Source organism: Vipera berus (assembly GCF_964194415.1).
Source record: "Vipera berus genome assembly, chromosome: 1".
Lineage (NCBI taxonomy): Eukaryota > Metazoa > Chordata > Lepidosauria > Squamata > Viperidae > Vipera > Vipera berus.
The window spans coordinates 24615280-24633611 of record NC_138202.1 but is presented as its reverse complement, the minus strand read 5'-3'; the positions used below and the strand labels follow the sequence as shown (position 1 = coordinate 24633611).

The window sequence follows — 18332 nt, the reverse complement described above, 5'->3', positions numbered from 1 at the left end:
GACATATTTATGTATTTTATGTCAGAGGTGGTGACCCTTTGAGAGCTGTATGCAACGAAATTTCATTTTAACGTATGCCGATTAGTGTACCATTCAAAGTAACGATAAAGTTATTATTTTATATTCTAATTAGCCAGGACGAGAGAAACACTAGAAAGCCTATTTTTAGAGCAAATGTTGGGTTAAGTTATATATGTGCACATAGATAATACTTTATACTATGTCATTGGCTCCCAACCTTTTCTATATCCCGCACCCCTAGAATGCTTCTGATATATTCTCGCACCCCTTACAAAAGTGCGAAATAATGGCAACGCATTATGCATATACATTATAATTTTGAAAACTCAAGTTTTTGCACCCCTTGGAATATTATCTCCAGTGCTTTTTTTGTAAAAGAAAAAGGTGCCAGAACTCACACATGTCATATAACCCGCCTTGCCTACCCTACAAGGTTCCATCCAAAAAAGGTGCCAGAACTCCGTTCTGAGCATTCTATGAGGAAAAAAGCCCTGATTATCTCGCACCCCCGGGGAATCCCTGTACTATGTGCTTGTACATGAGTTGGATTGATGGGCAAACTTGCCTAAGGGCAGTCAATCTCTCTTGGCCTGGGAATCGGGTGTCATGCTCCGACTGGAGAGGGGAGAATTTAGGAAATGAAATATATCCAATCAAAGAAGAAAGAAATTTGTGTCCCAGTCTCAAGCAATACCAAATGTTACAAATGACTTCATTTAGCCAAAGCTCCAAGCCAAGTGTGCCGCTCACATTTGATTTTTTATTTATTAAAGGTAAAGGTAAAGGTTCCCCCGCACATGTGTGCTAGTCGTTTCCAACTCTAGGGGCCGGTGCTCATCTCTGTTTCAAAGCCAAAGAGCCAGCGCTTGTCCGAGAACGTCTCCGTGGTCATGTGGCTGGCATGACTAGATGCCAAAGGCGCACAGAACGCTGTTACCTTCCCACCGTAGTGGTCCCTATTTTTCTACTTGCATTTTTATGTGCTTTCGAACTGCTAGGTTGGCAGAAGCTGGGACGAGTAACAGGTGCTCACTCTGCTACGCGGCACTCGGGATTCGACCCGCCAAACTGCCGACCTTCTGATCGACCCTATTTATTAGGTCTCTTTTAAAAAAATATCAGTGTGTTCTGTTCTGTAGTGGCTTGCTGTAGATAACGCCAAATAAAATTCAGCAATGTCAAAGCAACCCCATTAGAACAGTAACAGAGTCATAAGCAAGTAAAATTAACCAATAAAAATAAGTCCACCAAATCTCAGCCTATCTCAAAAAGTCTTGATAAAATGTTTTATTTCAGATGGCTTCTAAATGTTGGCAGCACAGATAATAATAATAATAATAATAATAATAATAATAATAATAATAATAATAATAATAATAATAATAATAATAATAATAATAATAATAAAACTTGGAAGGGACCTTGAAGGTCATCTTGCCCAACCCTTTGCTCAGGCAGGAAACCCTATACCATTTCAGACAAATGGCTGTCCAGTCTTTTCTTAAAAACTTCCAGTGTTGCAGCATTCACCACTTCTGGAGGCAGGTTGTTCCACTGGTTAATTGTTCTAACTGTCAGGAAGTTTCTCCTTAGTTCTAGGTTGCTTCTCTCCTTGATTAGTTTCCATCCATTGCTTCTTGTTCTGCCCTCATTTGTTTTTCTAGGAAAGGTGAAAGATAAGAATTCCCTTGAGTCAAACATGATTCTTCATGACTTCATCAGTATAGCCATGTTTTTATGCCAGACTTTAAGTATATCAGAATGTGAGAGATAATGTGATGTAGTAGATAAAGGCACCAGGCTGGAAAGCAGGAGAATGTGAGTTCTAGTCCCATCCTAGACATGAAGTTAGCTGGGTTAACTTGTGCCAGTCAGTTCCTCTCAGCCCTAAGAAGCAGGCAATGGTAACTTCTGAAATTTTGCCAAGAAAACTGCATGGATTTGTCTAAAGTGTCACCTGGAGTCCACACTGACTTGAAACACCCTCCCCCAAAATAAGATAACTATGGAGACTGAAATAAAGGGGAAGACAAAAAAGCATGATTTAATGGAACTAAAACAGTGTGATAAGAAGTTTAAAGAATAAAAGGCAATGCACAAAATAGTAAATCGATGTGGAAGAAGCAAGGATCCTTTTCAAGGATGGAAGGATATGGAGAGGCAAAGTAGTTGGTGTTTGGTCACAGTTTATCTCACATTTATTGTACATGAATGTAGGTTATTTGGGAGAAGGGCAATTTGTTCAAATATTCTGATTTTCCCCAGTATATTTTAAAATAATCTCTTTCACTTTTCCTTATTGTTGTTCTTCTCCTTCTTTGGCAGAAGGGAGAAAATTTTCAACAATTTGGGTCTCGAGTTGCATTCCTAGCTCCATACACCTGTGACAATTCCATCCAATGCCGGCAGTGGGCTGCCCAATGCATCACCTGCCTCATTCATATACAAGGTAAGGACATTACATGAATAAAGGCTTCCCAATCTTTGTTTGGTTTCCTTCACAAGAATCAAAGGCCTAAGGACCAATGAACCAAAGGCATAGAGTTGATCACTATCCTTATCAACACAACTCTAAAGGCAGCAGGATCAGGACTGTTGGCTGAGAAAATAAGGGAGGTTTAGAACATGCATATTTCCTTAATTTATATGTTACTAAGCAAATAATAAAATAGAAGTCAAGAGACCTGCAAAAAGACAGGTCAAATAAGATCATCAGTGGTGGAGACTTTGCTTCCTCAGGGCTCAACCTGAATGTTAAGAGAAATTCAACAAGTCTTTAGATGAAATGGTTTTGACATGTTCCTCCTTTCATCTGGGATGGATCATTCTACCAGATCTCTGCTGGAGATCTCATTCTGATAAAATAGAACCTATACTTCTGAAGGAATGTTAATTGATGATTCTGCCTAATGAGTAATCATCAGCTCAAAACCAAAACAATATTTAGTCTTATATTTAACAAAGTAGGCGTTTGGCAGAAGCTGAACTAGTCAGAAAATGATTCAATCACTCTTCTCTCCCTTCTTTCAGCGAGGTCACAAGCTACATATGTGGAAGAAAAAGAAATGGAATCTGCTTATGCTAATCTACAGATAGAGGTTTTTGGGGATCTTCTCAGGGCATCTTCCAAAATGGCCAAGGTAACAGAATAACCCAATTGGAAGGGACCTTGGAGGTTTTCTAGTCCAACCTCCTGCTCAGGCAGGAAGCCCTATATCATTCCAGACAAATGGCTGTCCAGTCTCTTCTTAAAAACTTCCAGTGTTGGAGCATTCACAACTTCTGGAGGCAAGTTGTTCCATTGATTAATTATTCTAACTGTCAGAAAGTTTCTCCTTAGTTCTAGGTTGCTTCTCTCCTTGGTTAGTTTCCATCCATCACCTCTTGTCCTGCCCTCAGGTGCTTTGGAGAATAGCTTGACTCCCTCTTCTTTGTGGCAACCCCTGAGACATTGAAACACTACTATCATGTCCCCCCTCATCCTTCTCTTCATATCCAATTCCAGCAACCGTTCCTTATTTATAATTGTGATTTGAACTGCCAGGATTTCTTTTGGGGGGATGGAGGGGGGCAGGACACTGAGTAAATGCTGTATGGAATCTTTGTTCATCTTGGAAAGGGAATGATGAGAATCAGGAAAGGCCCCCCAAGCTACATTTTCATAACACAACCTATTTGATCATTTTGGGAAAAAGTATTTTTGGCCCCTACATTAGGGAAGTAAAGGAAACTGAAGGCAGAAGCTGATTCTTAGTAGCTCTTAGTGTGCAGATCATATTAGTCTGCTACCTGATTGCATTCAGGAAGATGCTGAAGACTGAACTGGTCAGTAAAACATTCTCAGGAGTTAAACTTCACAGTCTTATTATTTTTATTGATTAATTAGATGAGTGTTGGTTTTGTTTAATTGGCTTAATTGTTATTTTTGTTTATATCATGGATGTGTAATTTTGGATATATCACATAAACATTTCCAACTTTAACAAGATGTAAATTATATAAACAAGCAAATAAAGCATGAACCAACTGATGAGCAATAGATTTCTTATAATCTCATCTATTTCTGCTATGTTGACAGGTGGTCAGTGCTTATTTTCCACCAGATCAAGGCCTTGATTTTGTCGAGGGCATCCTGGAAGTTTTAGTGTCTGGAAACAAAATGTGTGCCATTGCTGCTGGTCACTGGCTCCTAACCATCCTTCAAGATTGTGGTAATGCAATGGAAGGACAGGTGATTCTTTGTCACAAAATGGACTTTTAAAACTTTGCTTCACATAGAATAGGGTGGACATTTTTTTTGTTTCCAGGAGTTAGTTGTAACACATTTTAGGAGGGCAAGTGCCCAGTGGGTAGAGCATGACTTTCCTCCCCTCCCAAATGTGGGAAGGAGAATTGGCAGGCAGATTCAGACGTACCTATTTATGTATCACTTAAGTATTTCCTATTAAGAATGGTTAAGACAGCTACTCTTACATTTATGTAAACTTTCTTAAAATTGCAATCAATCTAGTTATAGTAGAAGCAGGCAATTGTAGGTCTAGAGCTGTACACAATTTTTGGACTGCTTTAGAAATTCCTACGCAAGAGATTAGATTTCAGGTAAGAGCCACTTGTTAAATTTAAGGGGATGACCCAAGTCCTTTATGTGCAATTATTATTTTACGTGCTTAACAAATGGGAGTGCAGGTATCTACGTTGCTCCTTCTAGATCTCAGAAGTCCTGGATGTTTTCTACAGTCACTTGCCTATCATCAAGCAGGATGACTTAAGACAATTTCTCATGGATGCCTTGTCCATTGTAGCCCATTTTCATTTGGAAGCTGTGTTTAGCAGCCTGTTGTGCCGGCGTCTTCCAATGGATAGGTATGGGACCAAATTTAAATCAAGATCTATAGTTGTTTGAGAAGGTGATTTCTTTATGTCAGCTCTACAGACCCAGAGGACCTTTGGATTTAAGCTAGTGGAGTTTAAGGAGGAGAGTAACCAACCTTTGACTTGTATATCTTTTTGTACCTAGATTCCTAGGGGAGGAGAAAAGGCTGGAGAAATGTAATCATTGGTTTTGAACATTTATATTCTGGAAATAGAACTTTTGTACCGCAGTGTCTGATTGACCTTGAATTTTTCTAAATAGAGGAAAAGGAGGGAGGGATGGGGAAAAAATCTGCTTGTTGCATTCAAAGCCATAAATCAGGGTCCCTGGGTCCCTGAGGGAGCTCAATGTCATCACAGGGGGTCCATGAAGCTTTGAAGACATGTTATGATTTAAATCTTCAAATAAATCTGGGGTGGTCCATGGCCATGATCCATGGCCACAAAAGGTATTTAAAGGGGGTCCATTGTCCATGCATAACTTGTGTGCTTAAGACAGAGATGTGTATTTTGTGTCAAGGGTAGCTTTCAATTTTGTGATTGTTAGCTGGCATCAAAACTGAAAGATGAAATAAGGAAATAAGTGGCACTATACATTATACATTCTGACTTAAATTACACCCCATATAGGTGTTGACAATGCATATTATATTTATTGAATTGGTGCAAAGCTTATGAGATGATGCTTTTCTTTTGCCTTGCTGAATTTTAGCGAGACAGGTGAACTTTGGAGGTCTCTGGGTAAAGATGCATCCCTGGCCTTGCTCATCCTTCCAAAGCTAGCAAGCAGAATAACAAAATCCACAGACTCAGGAACAATTTTGCACTTCACAAATGAAGAAATTGTAGAATTTGCTGAAGAAGATCCTCTCAAAGTAAGTGAGAAAGAATAGGGTTGTTTTTTCCCCCTGTGAATCTCTTCAAGTAGACATTAGCATTCTGAATGGCATAAGCATTAGATAACTGGAGTTTTTTGTAATAGAGGTTCATTTATTCTGAGAGATTCCTAGAAAAATGGAAATAAATGTGACTGCTGAAGGATGTTGAATCATCATTGGCCCCCCATCTAGGTAGTCAGTTTACTAACACTCTCAAGCTCTGCAGAACAGTGTTAAAACAAAAATACTTTTGTTGGTTAGTTATCATCAATCAATGCTAATAAATGTTCTCAAGCAAGGATATGGGAAGACATGTATGGAAGACACTATATAAATGTAATAAATAAAAGAAGTTCTATTTCTACAAATAACATAGTTTTTAAAAAGGTCTAATGTGGTGCTGTATCTAGAAATGGCAGGGTGCCCTAATTATTAATCTAAAAATTCCAAAGTGTCAACAAGTCTTAGCAGGAAAATTTAAGTTGCATTCTGTATTTTCCCTAACCATTCTCCTTCAGTTCAATAATTAACATTTAATGTTTGTTTCTATAAATATAAGATAAGTTTGGCAGAGTCATGAATTTTGTAGAACTTCTCCCAAGAAATGCAGCTGACATAGCTTTTATGACATTTTGTCACTAGGTGCATCATCTGTTTTATTGGGCATCTATCATATTAACATATTAATATAACATATAATTAATATAACATATTAACAACAAGAAAAAAGTTAAGGAAACTGTAAGTCCACTAAAGAAAGAGGATGGCAAGGAAATAACAGGCAACAGGGAGAAAGCAGAGCTGCTTAACTCATTCTTTGCATCAATCTTCACACAAAAAGAAACTACAGCCCAACATACCAAAAAAAACACTGCAAAAGACAAACTAGAAACAAAAATTAAAATAAGCAGGAAAATGATAAGAGAACACCTGTCCGACCTTGACAAATATAAATCACCAGGACCTGACAGACTAGATCCCAGAGGTCTGAAGGAGCTGGCAGATGTTATCTCAGAACCACTGCACTACATCTTTCCAAAATCCTGGAGCACCGGGGAAGTACCTGAGGACTGGAAAAGGGCTGATGTGGTTCCCATCTTCAAGAAAGGGGGAAAAACAGACCCAGGAAACTACAGACTGATCAGTTTAACGCCAATACCTGGGAGGATCCTAGAAAAGATAATCAAAAAACAGATCTGCGAACAACTAGAAGCAAACAAAGTTATAACTAGTAGCTAGCACAGGTTTGTTAAAAACAGATCATGCCAAACCAATCTTATTTCATTCTTTGATAAAGTGACCAAATTAGTAGACCAGTGAAACGCTGTGGACGTAATATACTTAGATTTTAGTAAAGCATTTGATAAAATAGACCACAACCTACTCCTTGGTAAGCTAGAAAAAGGTGGAATAGACCAGGACTTTTCAACCAGTGGTACGGGTACCACCTGTGGTACATTGGCACCTAGCAGGTGGTACAGGGCCAACCTAGAAAAGTGGTAGCAGGGGAGGAGAATGAGCTGAACCGGTGGCAGCACCGCACAAGCCTGAGCAAGAGATGGCTGGAGAAGCACCGATCAGCTGGAATGTTGCAGCATCTCCAGGGTCTTGTGATTTACATTCAGATGCTTGGCAACTGATTCATATTTATGATGGTCACAGTGTCCTAGGGTCATGTGAAGTGACCAAAACCTGCTGCAACCACCCAGCAGAGGTGGGGGAATAAAAACCAAACACCTCCCCTCCCACCCCTGCTGCCAATCCTCAACAGAAATGCTCGGACAGGAGCACCGCAGGGTGGGCAGGCAGGTGTCTTGCTCGGCTGTGGCTTGGGGGCACTTTTTTCAGTGCCATTGTAAGCAAACTGTTGTAAGTCGAGGACTACCTGTACTTCATCACTTTTTTCCTTTTTTTCTTTTTTGGGTTAAGTTTTTGACACCTTGCTAGGCGACTGGTTGTAGTCAGATGTTGCCATATCCTAAAAGTGGTACAATGGGTGAAAAGGTTGAAAAGCCCTGGAATAGACAACATCACTACCTGATGGATCTGTAGCTGGCTGGCAAACTGTACTCAACAAGTAGTTCTCAATGGCATTACATCCACATGGAGAGAAGTAAGCAGTGCAGTACCACAAGACTCCATCTTAGGCCCAATACTCTTCAGTATCTTCATAAATGATTTAGATGGGGGAATTGAATGGGAACTCATCAAATTTGCAGATGACACTAAACTGACAGGAGTATCCAACACCCCAGAAGACAAACTCAGCATCCAAAAAGATCTTGACCAACTTGAACAATGGGCCCTATCCAACAAAATGAGTGTCAATGTGGAGAAAAGCAAAGTTTTACATTTAGGCAGTAAAAATCAAAGGTACAAGTACAGATTAGGCTCAAAAACAGCAAATGTGAGAGGGACCTTGGAGTCCTAGTGGACAATCACTTGATTATGAGCCAGCAGTGTGCAGCAGCAACCAAAAAAGCTAATACAATGCTGGGATGTATAAACAGAGGCATAGAATCAAGATCACGCAAAGTATTAGTACCACTTTATAAAACCCTACTAAGACTACACCTGGAATACTGCAACAAATTTGGGTCACCATATCACAAAAAAGATGTTGAGAGTTTGGAAAATTTCAGAGAAGAGCAACGAAGATGATCAAAGGCCTGGAGACCAAAACATACAAAGAACAGCTGAAGGACTTGGGTTTGGCTAGTCTAAAGAAAAGAAGAAACAGGGGAGAGATGATACAGTATTCCAGTATTTGAGGGGCTGCCACAAAGATGAGGGGGTCATGTTATTCTCCAAAGCTCCAGAGGGCAAGACAAGAAACAATGGTTGGAAACTGATCAAAGAGAAAAGCAACCTGGAATTAAGGAGAAACTTCCTGACAGTGAGGACAATTAACCAGTGGAACAGCTTGTCTCCAGAAACTGTGAGCGCTCCATCACTGGAGATTTTTTAAGAAGAGGCTAAACAATCACTTGTTTGAGATGGTATAGGTCAGGGGTAGGCAACCTCAGCTCTTTTATGACTCATGGACTTCAACTCCCAGAATTCCTGAGCTAGCCATGCTGGCTCAGGAATTCTGGGAGTTGAAGTCCATGAGTCATAAAAGAGCCAAGGTTGCCTACCCCTGGTATAGGTTCTCCTGCTTCAGCAGGAGAAGACCTCCAAGGTTCCTTCCAGCTTCTATTCTATTCTATTCTATTCTATTCTATTCTATTCTATTCTATTCTATTCTATTCTATTCTATTCTATTCTATTCTATTCTATTCTATTCTATTCTATTCTATTCTATTCTATTCTATTCTATTCTATTCTATTCTATTCTATTCTATTCTATTCTATTCTATTCTATTCTATTCTATTCTAGTATTGCTTCTGCTTTTCTTTGCTTCATGGTTTTATATCTTTGTTCTTCATTAAAATTTTACTTTTGTTTGTTATTCTTACCAGTCCTTGATTTTTTTTTAGTGAAGGGGGGGTATAAATTGAATAAATACATGAATGTCAAAGTGTTTTTAAAAAATTTAAAGTGCCCCAAGAATTGGAGAGAAACCAACCAACAGTTCCAGTGTTAATGGGCCTGCTCACACTGCAATACTTTGGGGACATTAAGCTGACCCTTAACTACCAGTCCAAGGCATTATTTCCACTTCTTGAATCTGTGGCTTGTTGAATCTGCACCCTTTATCTCCTTCAGTTCACTCTCTCCTCCCAATGGTACTGGAAACAACCCTATATTGCCTGGGGCAGCTTTTGGTAAAGTCACAATTTAATGAACCATACGATTGGGGGAAAGGTCCTCATGAAGCCTAAATGTCTATTACATTAAGCTTTGTCTTCCGCTATTTGTTTTGCTTTCTCAGGTATTGGGGGGGGATCTAGATTTCACTCTCCTCTTCTTTCTTTTCCCAGGCCACCTGTGCCACCTATGAAATCCTTTCTGTACTGCAAGTGAAAAAGGTCCTCCAGCAGGTGTTCCCAGAGCTCTTTTGTGCTCTACTATGGCAGGTCAGCAAAACTTTGGGGCAAAAGATGCCTTTATCTGAAGGCCGACGGAAGCTGTTTCTAAGAGAACAACAACTGTCTGAAGGCAACCCATGCAGGTAAGCCTTCCTCTCTTAACAGCTTGGCTTTTCTTGTAACAGTGGAATGAGAACTACTTATAAAGTAAATTTGCTTCCATCAAGGATTTCCTAGTTAGCATGAACATGACCGACATAAACTACTACTGTTAAATATCACTCTTAACATACAAGCGTAGAGGGTTGAAGGCTTTGATATTCTACTGTATGCTGATGTTCTTTTTCTTGAATAGACTTTCCGTGTCAAGCCTGAAGGCTCTAGTATTAAAGCTCACCTGTGACCCATCATTGGCAGAAATCAGAGAAGTGAGTATCTGGACATTACTCAGAGATCCTAAAACCCATCAGGAAGGTGTCTGTCTGCTAATACGGTAAGAGATTATCAGTGATTACCTAATGGGTAATCATAGCTCTTTGTACTAGTTTTGGAAAACACAGCTAAAAGAGTGTGTTAATTCATTTGTGTGAACAAATTCTGGACACTGGCAAACTGGTGCTGAATAATAGGCCTTGCTCTGACCCAATAGCCTAACTTGTCTTGCATTCTTAAGTTTTCCTTAAGCCCTTCACTCACCATTGTTTCCACAGGATTTAAAACAAAACATTAACTACATTAAAAATCTTTAAATAAAAATCTTATTTTAACTATAATCCTACTATTAGATATGGATGGATGGATGGAAGGATGGGTGGATAGATGATAGGTATAGAGATAGATAGATATGATATGGATAGATATGATATAGATAGATGTTAAATATAGATGCAGATATAGATATATAGATGGAGATTGATGGAGATGAGATAGAGAGACAGAGACAGAGACAGAGACAGATACAGAGACAGATAGAGACAGAGACAGAGACAGAGACAGACAGACAGACAGACAGACAGACAGACAGACAGACAGACAGACAGACAGATAGATAGATAGATAGATACCTTGGTGGTTTCTGACCTTGGTTGTTTGCTTACAGAAACATCTTCTTTCCCAACCACCATGATCTCCTTCCTTCCACCACAATGAAATAAAAGTAAAAAGGGTAGCCACATCATCATCCAGTTCTGGTTTTCCCTCTTCTTTCCAATTGCTCTTCACTCTGCCCCTGTATTGGCAAATATAGAAGGACTATAACACAAGCATACCATTTGCATATCCTGGGAAACTGAGTTGTTCAGGATACCTCCTGAGTCTAAACAACCCTCTTACCAATGGAGAAGGAGGATATAATGCTGGCTATATGGTTGAGTTGCAAGTAGTAAATAAGTTTCACAGAAAGGAAGGGAAGCTGCAAGGCAAGAGACATGCAGCTTAATAAACAAGGAGTAGTAATCCAATTCTTCCAGGAAGAGGTCTTGTCACATATGATGCTGCTTTGGACTAAATGAGTTCCTTTTTTTAACTTGGCCAATGTCATTAAATCAGTCTTCCTTTATCTTCCAGTTGTTTGTTTCAGAATAGACTTCTTCACTACAACACTATCCAGAATATCCTACCATGGATAAATTCAGACTCTCAGAAGCTCCGACTAACAGGAACAGCCTTCTTGACAGAAGTGAGGCTTAGGACCTAGGATGTGTTGGGGACAAGTTACCATGAGAGGGGCCCTTTAATTTATTTTTATTTAGTTAGTTAGTTACTGATCAAATTTATGTAACCACCCATCTCACATGAAATGACTGGGCAGCATGCAATATTAAAATAAAACTAATGTATAAAAACACTCATTATAAAAATATTGTTATAAAAACAATCATTATACAAATATAGACAAATCATTTTTAAACTAAAATATTAATAACTTATACAAGCCGTAAATGGAGTGCAATAAATAAACCACCTGCATATTTTCTCCCCAGCTTTGAAGGCCCACAGAAAAGGGAGAGACCATTTTTTGAAAAAACCAATTTCTCACCAATTTAAACATGGATATAACAGCAGGAAGTCTATAACTATCTATATAATATTTATTAATTTATTTTTTTATTTTATTATTTTATTTTGTTTATGGTCACTATGATACAAGAAAGATGTTGAGACCTTAAAAAGTGTGCAGAGAAGAGCAACAAAGATGATAAGGAGTCTGGAGGGTAAATTGCACAATGAATGGTTAAAAGAACTAGGTATATCTAGCTTAATGAAGAGAACGATTAGACATGATGATTGTCATTTGAGGGGCTGCCACAGAGAAGACAAGATTAACTTATTCTCCAAATTACCACAGGACAAGAAGCAATGGATGGAAGCTTGTCAAAAACAGATCCAACCTAGAACTAAGGAGAAATTTCATGACGATGAGAATAATTAATCAATGGAACAACTTGCTTCCTGGAGTTGTGCATGTTCCATCACTGGAGGTTTTCAGGAATGGACTGTACAACCATTTGCCCAGAATGGGATAAGGTCCCTGCCTTGAGCAGGGGGTTGGACTAGAAGACCTTCAAGATCCATTCCAGCCCTATGATTTTCCTATCCAAAGACCTCAACTCTTCCAAACTTTAGCAGGAAACTGACCAAAATTCAGCAGGAAACTGACCAAAATTTGGTGGCATGTATTAGGCCTTGATTTGTGTTCTGCCCTTATATATTCTGTTTTTTGATAAGGAGTTCAGACTTTCCTCTTCATCCAAATGTAAACTTGCACTATTAATAACATTGGAGTAGTGGGTTTTATCAGTTTTATCTTATTTATATTTTATCCTAGCCTGTTAGTTAATTGCCACATGGATAGATGAACAGGAAAAAAATGAAATAACATAATGTTGGAGCATAATATGAAACACATTGACTTACTGTAGGTGATTCAAGATCCCATTTTGGTAGAGAAACTGCAGCTAAAATCTCTCCTCCCAACCATGATGCTAAGAGCAGGAGACTGGGATCCTGGGATCCGTCAGATGGCAATCCGCGGTCTTGGGAACCTTCTCCTTGTGGCTCCTGACAAGGTCAGTTCTTGCCTGTTGAGGTTGTAGAAAATATGTGACATATGTTGAAGGCAGACACACTCTTGCCCCTTCAGTGAAGTAGATCTAGAATCAAACACTGGACTGTTGGCTAGGAAAAATGGGCATGGAAGGTGTTCATTCAATGTTGTTGCCTGCACATGGAAAGGGTTCACACCACATAGTTTGCAAAGCTGATGACTTAAGCATGTGGTTTAAATCCAACAATTGTGATTTGGAAATCACAGTTAGGAACAATGAACTCAAGCAATTGTAGTTATTCAACAAACTATTTAAACAAATCATGGTTTCGTATGATATACAGTATCAACCTGATCCTAGTGTATGCCTTGACAGATCCCATAAATGTGCTGTAAAATCTTTTTCTACAGGCATACTCACAATTGCCTTCTTAACCTGTGTCCTTACAGATGAAAGGACAGAAGAGGACCATTGTAGCTGTCCTGATTGGAGCTTTGTATGATGAAAAGTTGGTTCTGGAGAGTCTCAGGTTGCTTGCTCTGATTTTTCCACGCCTGAAGGGGAAAGATGTGGGTTTCCTATTTAAAGACATCTCTCTGAAGACCACCTCATATCTGGCAGATGTAAGCAAAGGATAGAGCTCCCTGTTTAGGAACTGCTGAGAGGGTCAAGGCCTATACCCAGTGTGGTATGGTCCTAAGGAGGTTGTTTCTTCACTCTTAACAAATAACAGGCTTAAAAGATACTGGAAATAGTTTCTCACAAATTGCTCAGCGTACATAGGATAAAATCCAAACAGCAGTGCCATCTGAGTAGGATTTGGGAGCAAATATCTAAGGCCCTACTTAGCTTAATTAATGTTTCATCCCTCTACACAACAAACTGTTTTCCTACACATTGATGTACACAAAAGAAAGTTCATTATCATTAAGGGAGAGGCTATTAGGACTGCTAAATTCAAAATAAAATTTCATAATTGCACGATTGATAGTTTTACCCTTCATGAATGGATCTAATTCCCATTTGAAGCCATCTGCTATCAACTGTTACTATGGTAACAAATACCACAGTTTAACTAAGATTTTTCAGGGTTGATATGTGAACCTCCATATGGTTTTCAGCCTAAGCCCGATGTTGTATTTTTTGCAGCAATATTACAAACCAGGAAGTCTAAGCTTATGGGAAAATATAGTGGTTTTTTTCTGGCTATAGGACAATGCTGACCTTCGTGAGGCTGCACTATGTCTCTTCGGCATCCTGGCTGTTTGGACAAAGTTTAGATACAAAAGATTTTTTACTATCCAAGCCAGAAGGAATCTGGTGTCCCTTCTAATACACCAGCGTGACCCCAATCCCAGAGTATCTGAGGTAAGTTCCAGAGTAAATTTTGTATTTGAGAATCCTTGAATATTCAAATGACTAAAACGTTTGTTATCTCATTGAAGACTGCATAGACTTTGATTATAACTCACCTCAGTGTGGCTCAGTTCAGGTCCTACTTCTTATTTTTGTCAATCATAGCGATACCCTGCTAATTCAGTCCATGACCCAATTTGGTCCTGCGTTTTGGTTGTGTTGTGCTCAACCACCTGCTGCCACAGGGCACACAAGCAGCAATATAACCCCATCTCCTTATTGCTCCCTTGCAACTGGTATTTTGTGGCTCACCTTGTTGTGCAATTCAGCGTTAGTTTATCAGTAAATCATGGTTAAGCAAATTATGGTTTGTTCAGCTGTATGAACACAGTAATTAAACTGTGTTATTCTTGAACCTTCATGAAGGCTTGGAAGTATTTAAGCTAAAAAGAAGGTAGTCCTGGAATTTTTCAGTGTTTCCCCCCCCCCCAAAAGCTAGCACCACTCAGTCTTCCCTGACTTTGGAAAATGTATTCTAAACCTTTGGGGCTAGATTGAGGAGACATAGTGAGTTGGATAAAGATAAAAGTCACTCTGAGAGTAAGATAGGTTATACCTAAGTTTGACAAGTGAATAAATAACAAGTTATTCTTAATTTAAAATGCTTGCTACTATTACGCATGATTTGTATAAGAATACCACTGTCTTTTTCAGGCATGCAGGACTGCTTTTCTGCAATGCATGACGTTTTTAGTGAGAAGGAAACTAAGAATCTATATTGAAGAACTTTACCGTACCACTAATTTAACTCTTCCAAATCTACATGCTCATGTATGCAGGCAGCTGGTAAGAGAGAAACATCCTTGAATTAGCATACTGTAAATACAGGATAATTTTAGGAGGATATTGAAGTTGCTATAGTCATTCAGCAAATCTGTGTCTAAAGCAGGCCCTTTGTTTCCAAACCCATGCCACCTTTCTGAGGAATTGCAAAATATTGCCTCACTTTATCCACTTAGGAGGAAAAGAAACATTTGCCAGTTCTGTACAGCAAGAATAGGCCAACCCAAACAGGGCCTCATTTAGTCTCTTTCAGCATCTCCATAGTGACTTTGGAAATCTGATTTTTTTTTTCATGAGAGGATAGGGAAATAAGAAGCAAAACAAATGTGTTACATTTTTCTCATAGGTTCAATGTACATTTTTATTGGTTAGATACGTATTTCAAATTGAGAAATGACCCAAAGAATGGGGATAGCAAACACCATAGAGTCTCAGTGTCAAGATTCAGTAGATCTTAATTAGCTGGAACAGTGAGCAGAAACGAATACTTGCAAAATTTACACAACAGGGCAAATGCTAGCTCTTCCATTTTGATAGGAAAAATCAACAGCTTGAGTAGGGAATGGGGGGGGTCGTACTTGTTAGCAGTATTCAAAAGGTTATGTCTAAAGAATCACTATCTGAACATGAACCAAGAATGTGATCTAGAGTAGTTACAAATTCAATCCCAGATTGCATCAACCAAAATGTTAGTTGGAGGTGTTAGCTATCTTTAACCTGAAGCAGAGAAGACTATAGGGAGACACAAGTCTCTTGCGGGCTGTTGATTTGATTTTCAAAATTGACTGGAGCAAAAAAATGCTTTTGCCTATTACAAAAGCATTCAAAATTGTCCAAAATTAATTTTGCATCTAATTTGAAGATTCAATCAGATTATGTTCAGATCAAATCTCCAAAATAAATAAATCTTTGCATAACTGTTATCTGTACTTGTTGAGATGACACTTTTTATTTTAACCTTATTGCCACAGAGAGCAATAAAGTTTTCATTTAAGTGGATTGGCCAGGACTGCAAATACAGTAATCTGGTATGGGACAATCTGTTCTATGGTAAGGTATAAGTCACCCCAAGCTTTTTAATAAGAAAATGAGGAAAGTTTGATTATTACTATCTGAAAAATGAAAAGTCTTCTGAGAATACAGCAGTTAGGGTTAGCTTTAGGTTAGATCAGGGGTGTCAAACTCAATTTCATTGAGGACCACATCAGCATTGCAGTTGCCCTCAAGGGGCCGGGTGGGTATGGCCAGGGTGAGCGTGGCCTACTGGGTGGGCGTGGCTAGAGTGCATATGGCCTACTGGGTGGGCATGGCCAGCTCTACATCATTGGCATCAAGGGTGCCTATGGGGGCCTGGGCAGTAGTGGGAGAAATCTGAGGGTCTCTGGCAGAAGGAGGGTCTCTGGGCCAGGGCCAAGGCAGTGGGGGCCGTTCCCTCACTGTTTCTAGGATGGCTTCACGGGCCACATGAAACCACTTCGCGGGCCGGATCCGGTCCCCGGGCCTTGTGTTTGACATGTCTGGGTTAGATTGTTCTATATCAGATACTATCAGTTAATATAAGTTTATATATTATATTATTGTAAATCACCCAGAATCACTTAGATGAGATGGCAGTGTACAAATGTGATAGATAAATAAACAAATACAATTTTATAAGTATAATATGTATAATTTTAAAGAGATATATATTTAGTAGTAGAAAAATCTCTTTTTAAAAAAAATGTGTCTTATACAATATAGTTATAAAAGGTTACAGGAATAACATAACTAGGAAAAATATGATAAAACTACCGTGAGATATGTCTAACCATGGCTTCAGTAAAGAAAGGCTTCATGTTTCAGCTTTTGGCCTCAGTTGCTGCAATAAATAAAATACAATATTATTCTTGATAAACAGATTGAAAATACCAACCCAGAAATGAGGAGAGAACTGTTGAAAAAGACGACAATCTATTTCCAAAGCAACTGGGAAGAGATCCAGCTTAGAGCTCTTGAATTAACAGGTAAGAGACAAGACCTAGTAAGATCTTTAGCAAAGTTCATAAAATCAGTGGAAGGAGAAATGGAGTGAAAAAATGAGATGTGTCACAATGTGAGAATTTTTAGGGGACCATATTTTAAAAATATACTGTACGCTATATGCTTATTTCAAGAATTCTTGCATGCAGGTTTATGGTTAAGTTCCTAAAGGGGGAAAAAGCATCCCAGAGATTGGTGGCATGATTGTCCTTAGTACTTCTTACATGTTTGAAAAGATTGAAATGTATTCAAATTTTCCTTCCCTTCCTTTTTTCCTTCCCTTCAGAAATCATTCTGGAATGCATGCAAATAGCAGACCTGGATGAGCCTATTAAGCAAGTTCTGTTGACTTGTAAGCAATATAAATAAATAAATGTATCTTTGACTAAACAAATTAATAAATATACATCTGAATTTACAGTTTCCAAGGAGAGCAGCATTAGAGCTGCTCAAGAAAATTTTGCCCATTTAACCGTGATCTCTGGCCAACTGGGTGGAGTAGCAAAATGGTACAATCAATATTTTAGAGCAGGGATCTCTGTAATTTTGTGGAGTTCTCACAGTTGAGGGAAAGTGAGATTAAAAAACGAAAGAAAGAAATGCATGAAAAGCAGAGGAAGGGTATTCTCACTCGCTTTTGGCTCTCTTTTGCCCACTTAGGTTTAGTCATCACTAATATTCAGTCCCCAGCAAAATACTATGTGGTTGCTCTTTTAAGTCTGAGCAAATATTTTCTGGGATCCCTTCTTATCACTGATATAAGTGATAAGCTTTTGCCTAACTGACTAAATGAGTCTGTATAAGAGCTGTGGTGGAGTGATTAGAATACAATATTGCAAGCTAACTCTGCACACTGCCCAGAGTTCAATCCTGAGGAGCTCAAAGTTGACTCAGCCTTCCATCCTTCAAGAGTAAAATGAAGATCCAGTTTGTTGGGGAAAATATGCTGACTCTATAAACCTCTTAGATAGTGCTGTAAAGCACTATGAATCAGTATATAAGTCTAAACACTACTGCTAAACACTACTGCTGTATGTGTAAATGTCTGTAAATAAAATAAATGTGTAAGTTTTCATGAAGCCAAGAGGAAGCTTCTGGCCATAAAATCTTTCAGCCTTAAATGTTCAATGTTTGTTTTCAAGATCATGATGGAGGTGTTTTGAAATGTCAACTTAAAATAGAACAAATATTTGCCGTATTTCTAACATTGTTGAAGATCTGTTTCACTGATATTATTTACCTGTTCCTTCTTTCAGCTCTTGTAAGGCTTCAGAAAAACATCAGCTATGGTTTCAATGAACATTTAGATGTGCCCCAGGTGAGT

At 38.8% G+C, this 18332-nt stretch overlaps 1 protein-coding gene across 1 annotated transcript in view; it reads left to right on the top strand.

Annotated features, from left to right (window-relative positions):
- LOC308664242 (maestro heat-like repeat-containing protein family member 2B) overlaps positions 1 to 17674 on the top strand; it is a gene marked incomplete at both ends in the record, with an annotated part of 123735 nt that extends 106061 nt beyond the window's left edge. The window contains 13 exons of the mRNA XM_081321282.1: positions 2347 to 2470; positions 3052 to 3161; positions 4100 to 4252; positions 4730 to 4884; positions 5606 to 5768; positions 9696 to 9886; positions 10099 to 10236; positions 11310 to 11421; positions 12665 to 12811; positions 13225 to 13413; positions 14003 to 14158; positions 14861 to 14992; positions 17669 to 17674. Of these exons, the coding sequence (XP_081177408.1) occupies positions 2347 to 2470; positions 3052 to 3161; positions 4100 to 4252; positions 4730 to 4884; positions 5606 to 5768; positions 9696 to 9886; positions 10099 to 10236; positions 11310 to 11421; positions 12665 to 12811; positions 13225 to 13413; positions 14003 to 14158; positions 14861 to 14992; positions 17669 to 17674 (1776 nt within the window). The remainder of the gene's footprint in view (positions 1 to 2346; positions 2471 to 3051; positions 3162 to 4099; positions 4253 to 4729; positions 4885 to 5605; positions 5769 to 9695; positions 9887 to 10098; positions 10237 to 11309; positions 11422 to 12664; positions 12812 to 13224; positions 13414 to 14002; positions 14159 to 14860; positions 14993 to 17668) is intronic.
- Between the last annotated feature and the right edge of the window lie 658 nt (positions 17675 to 18332).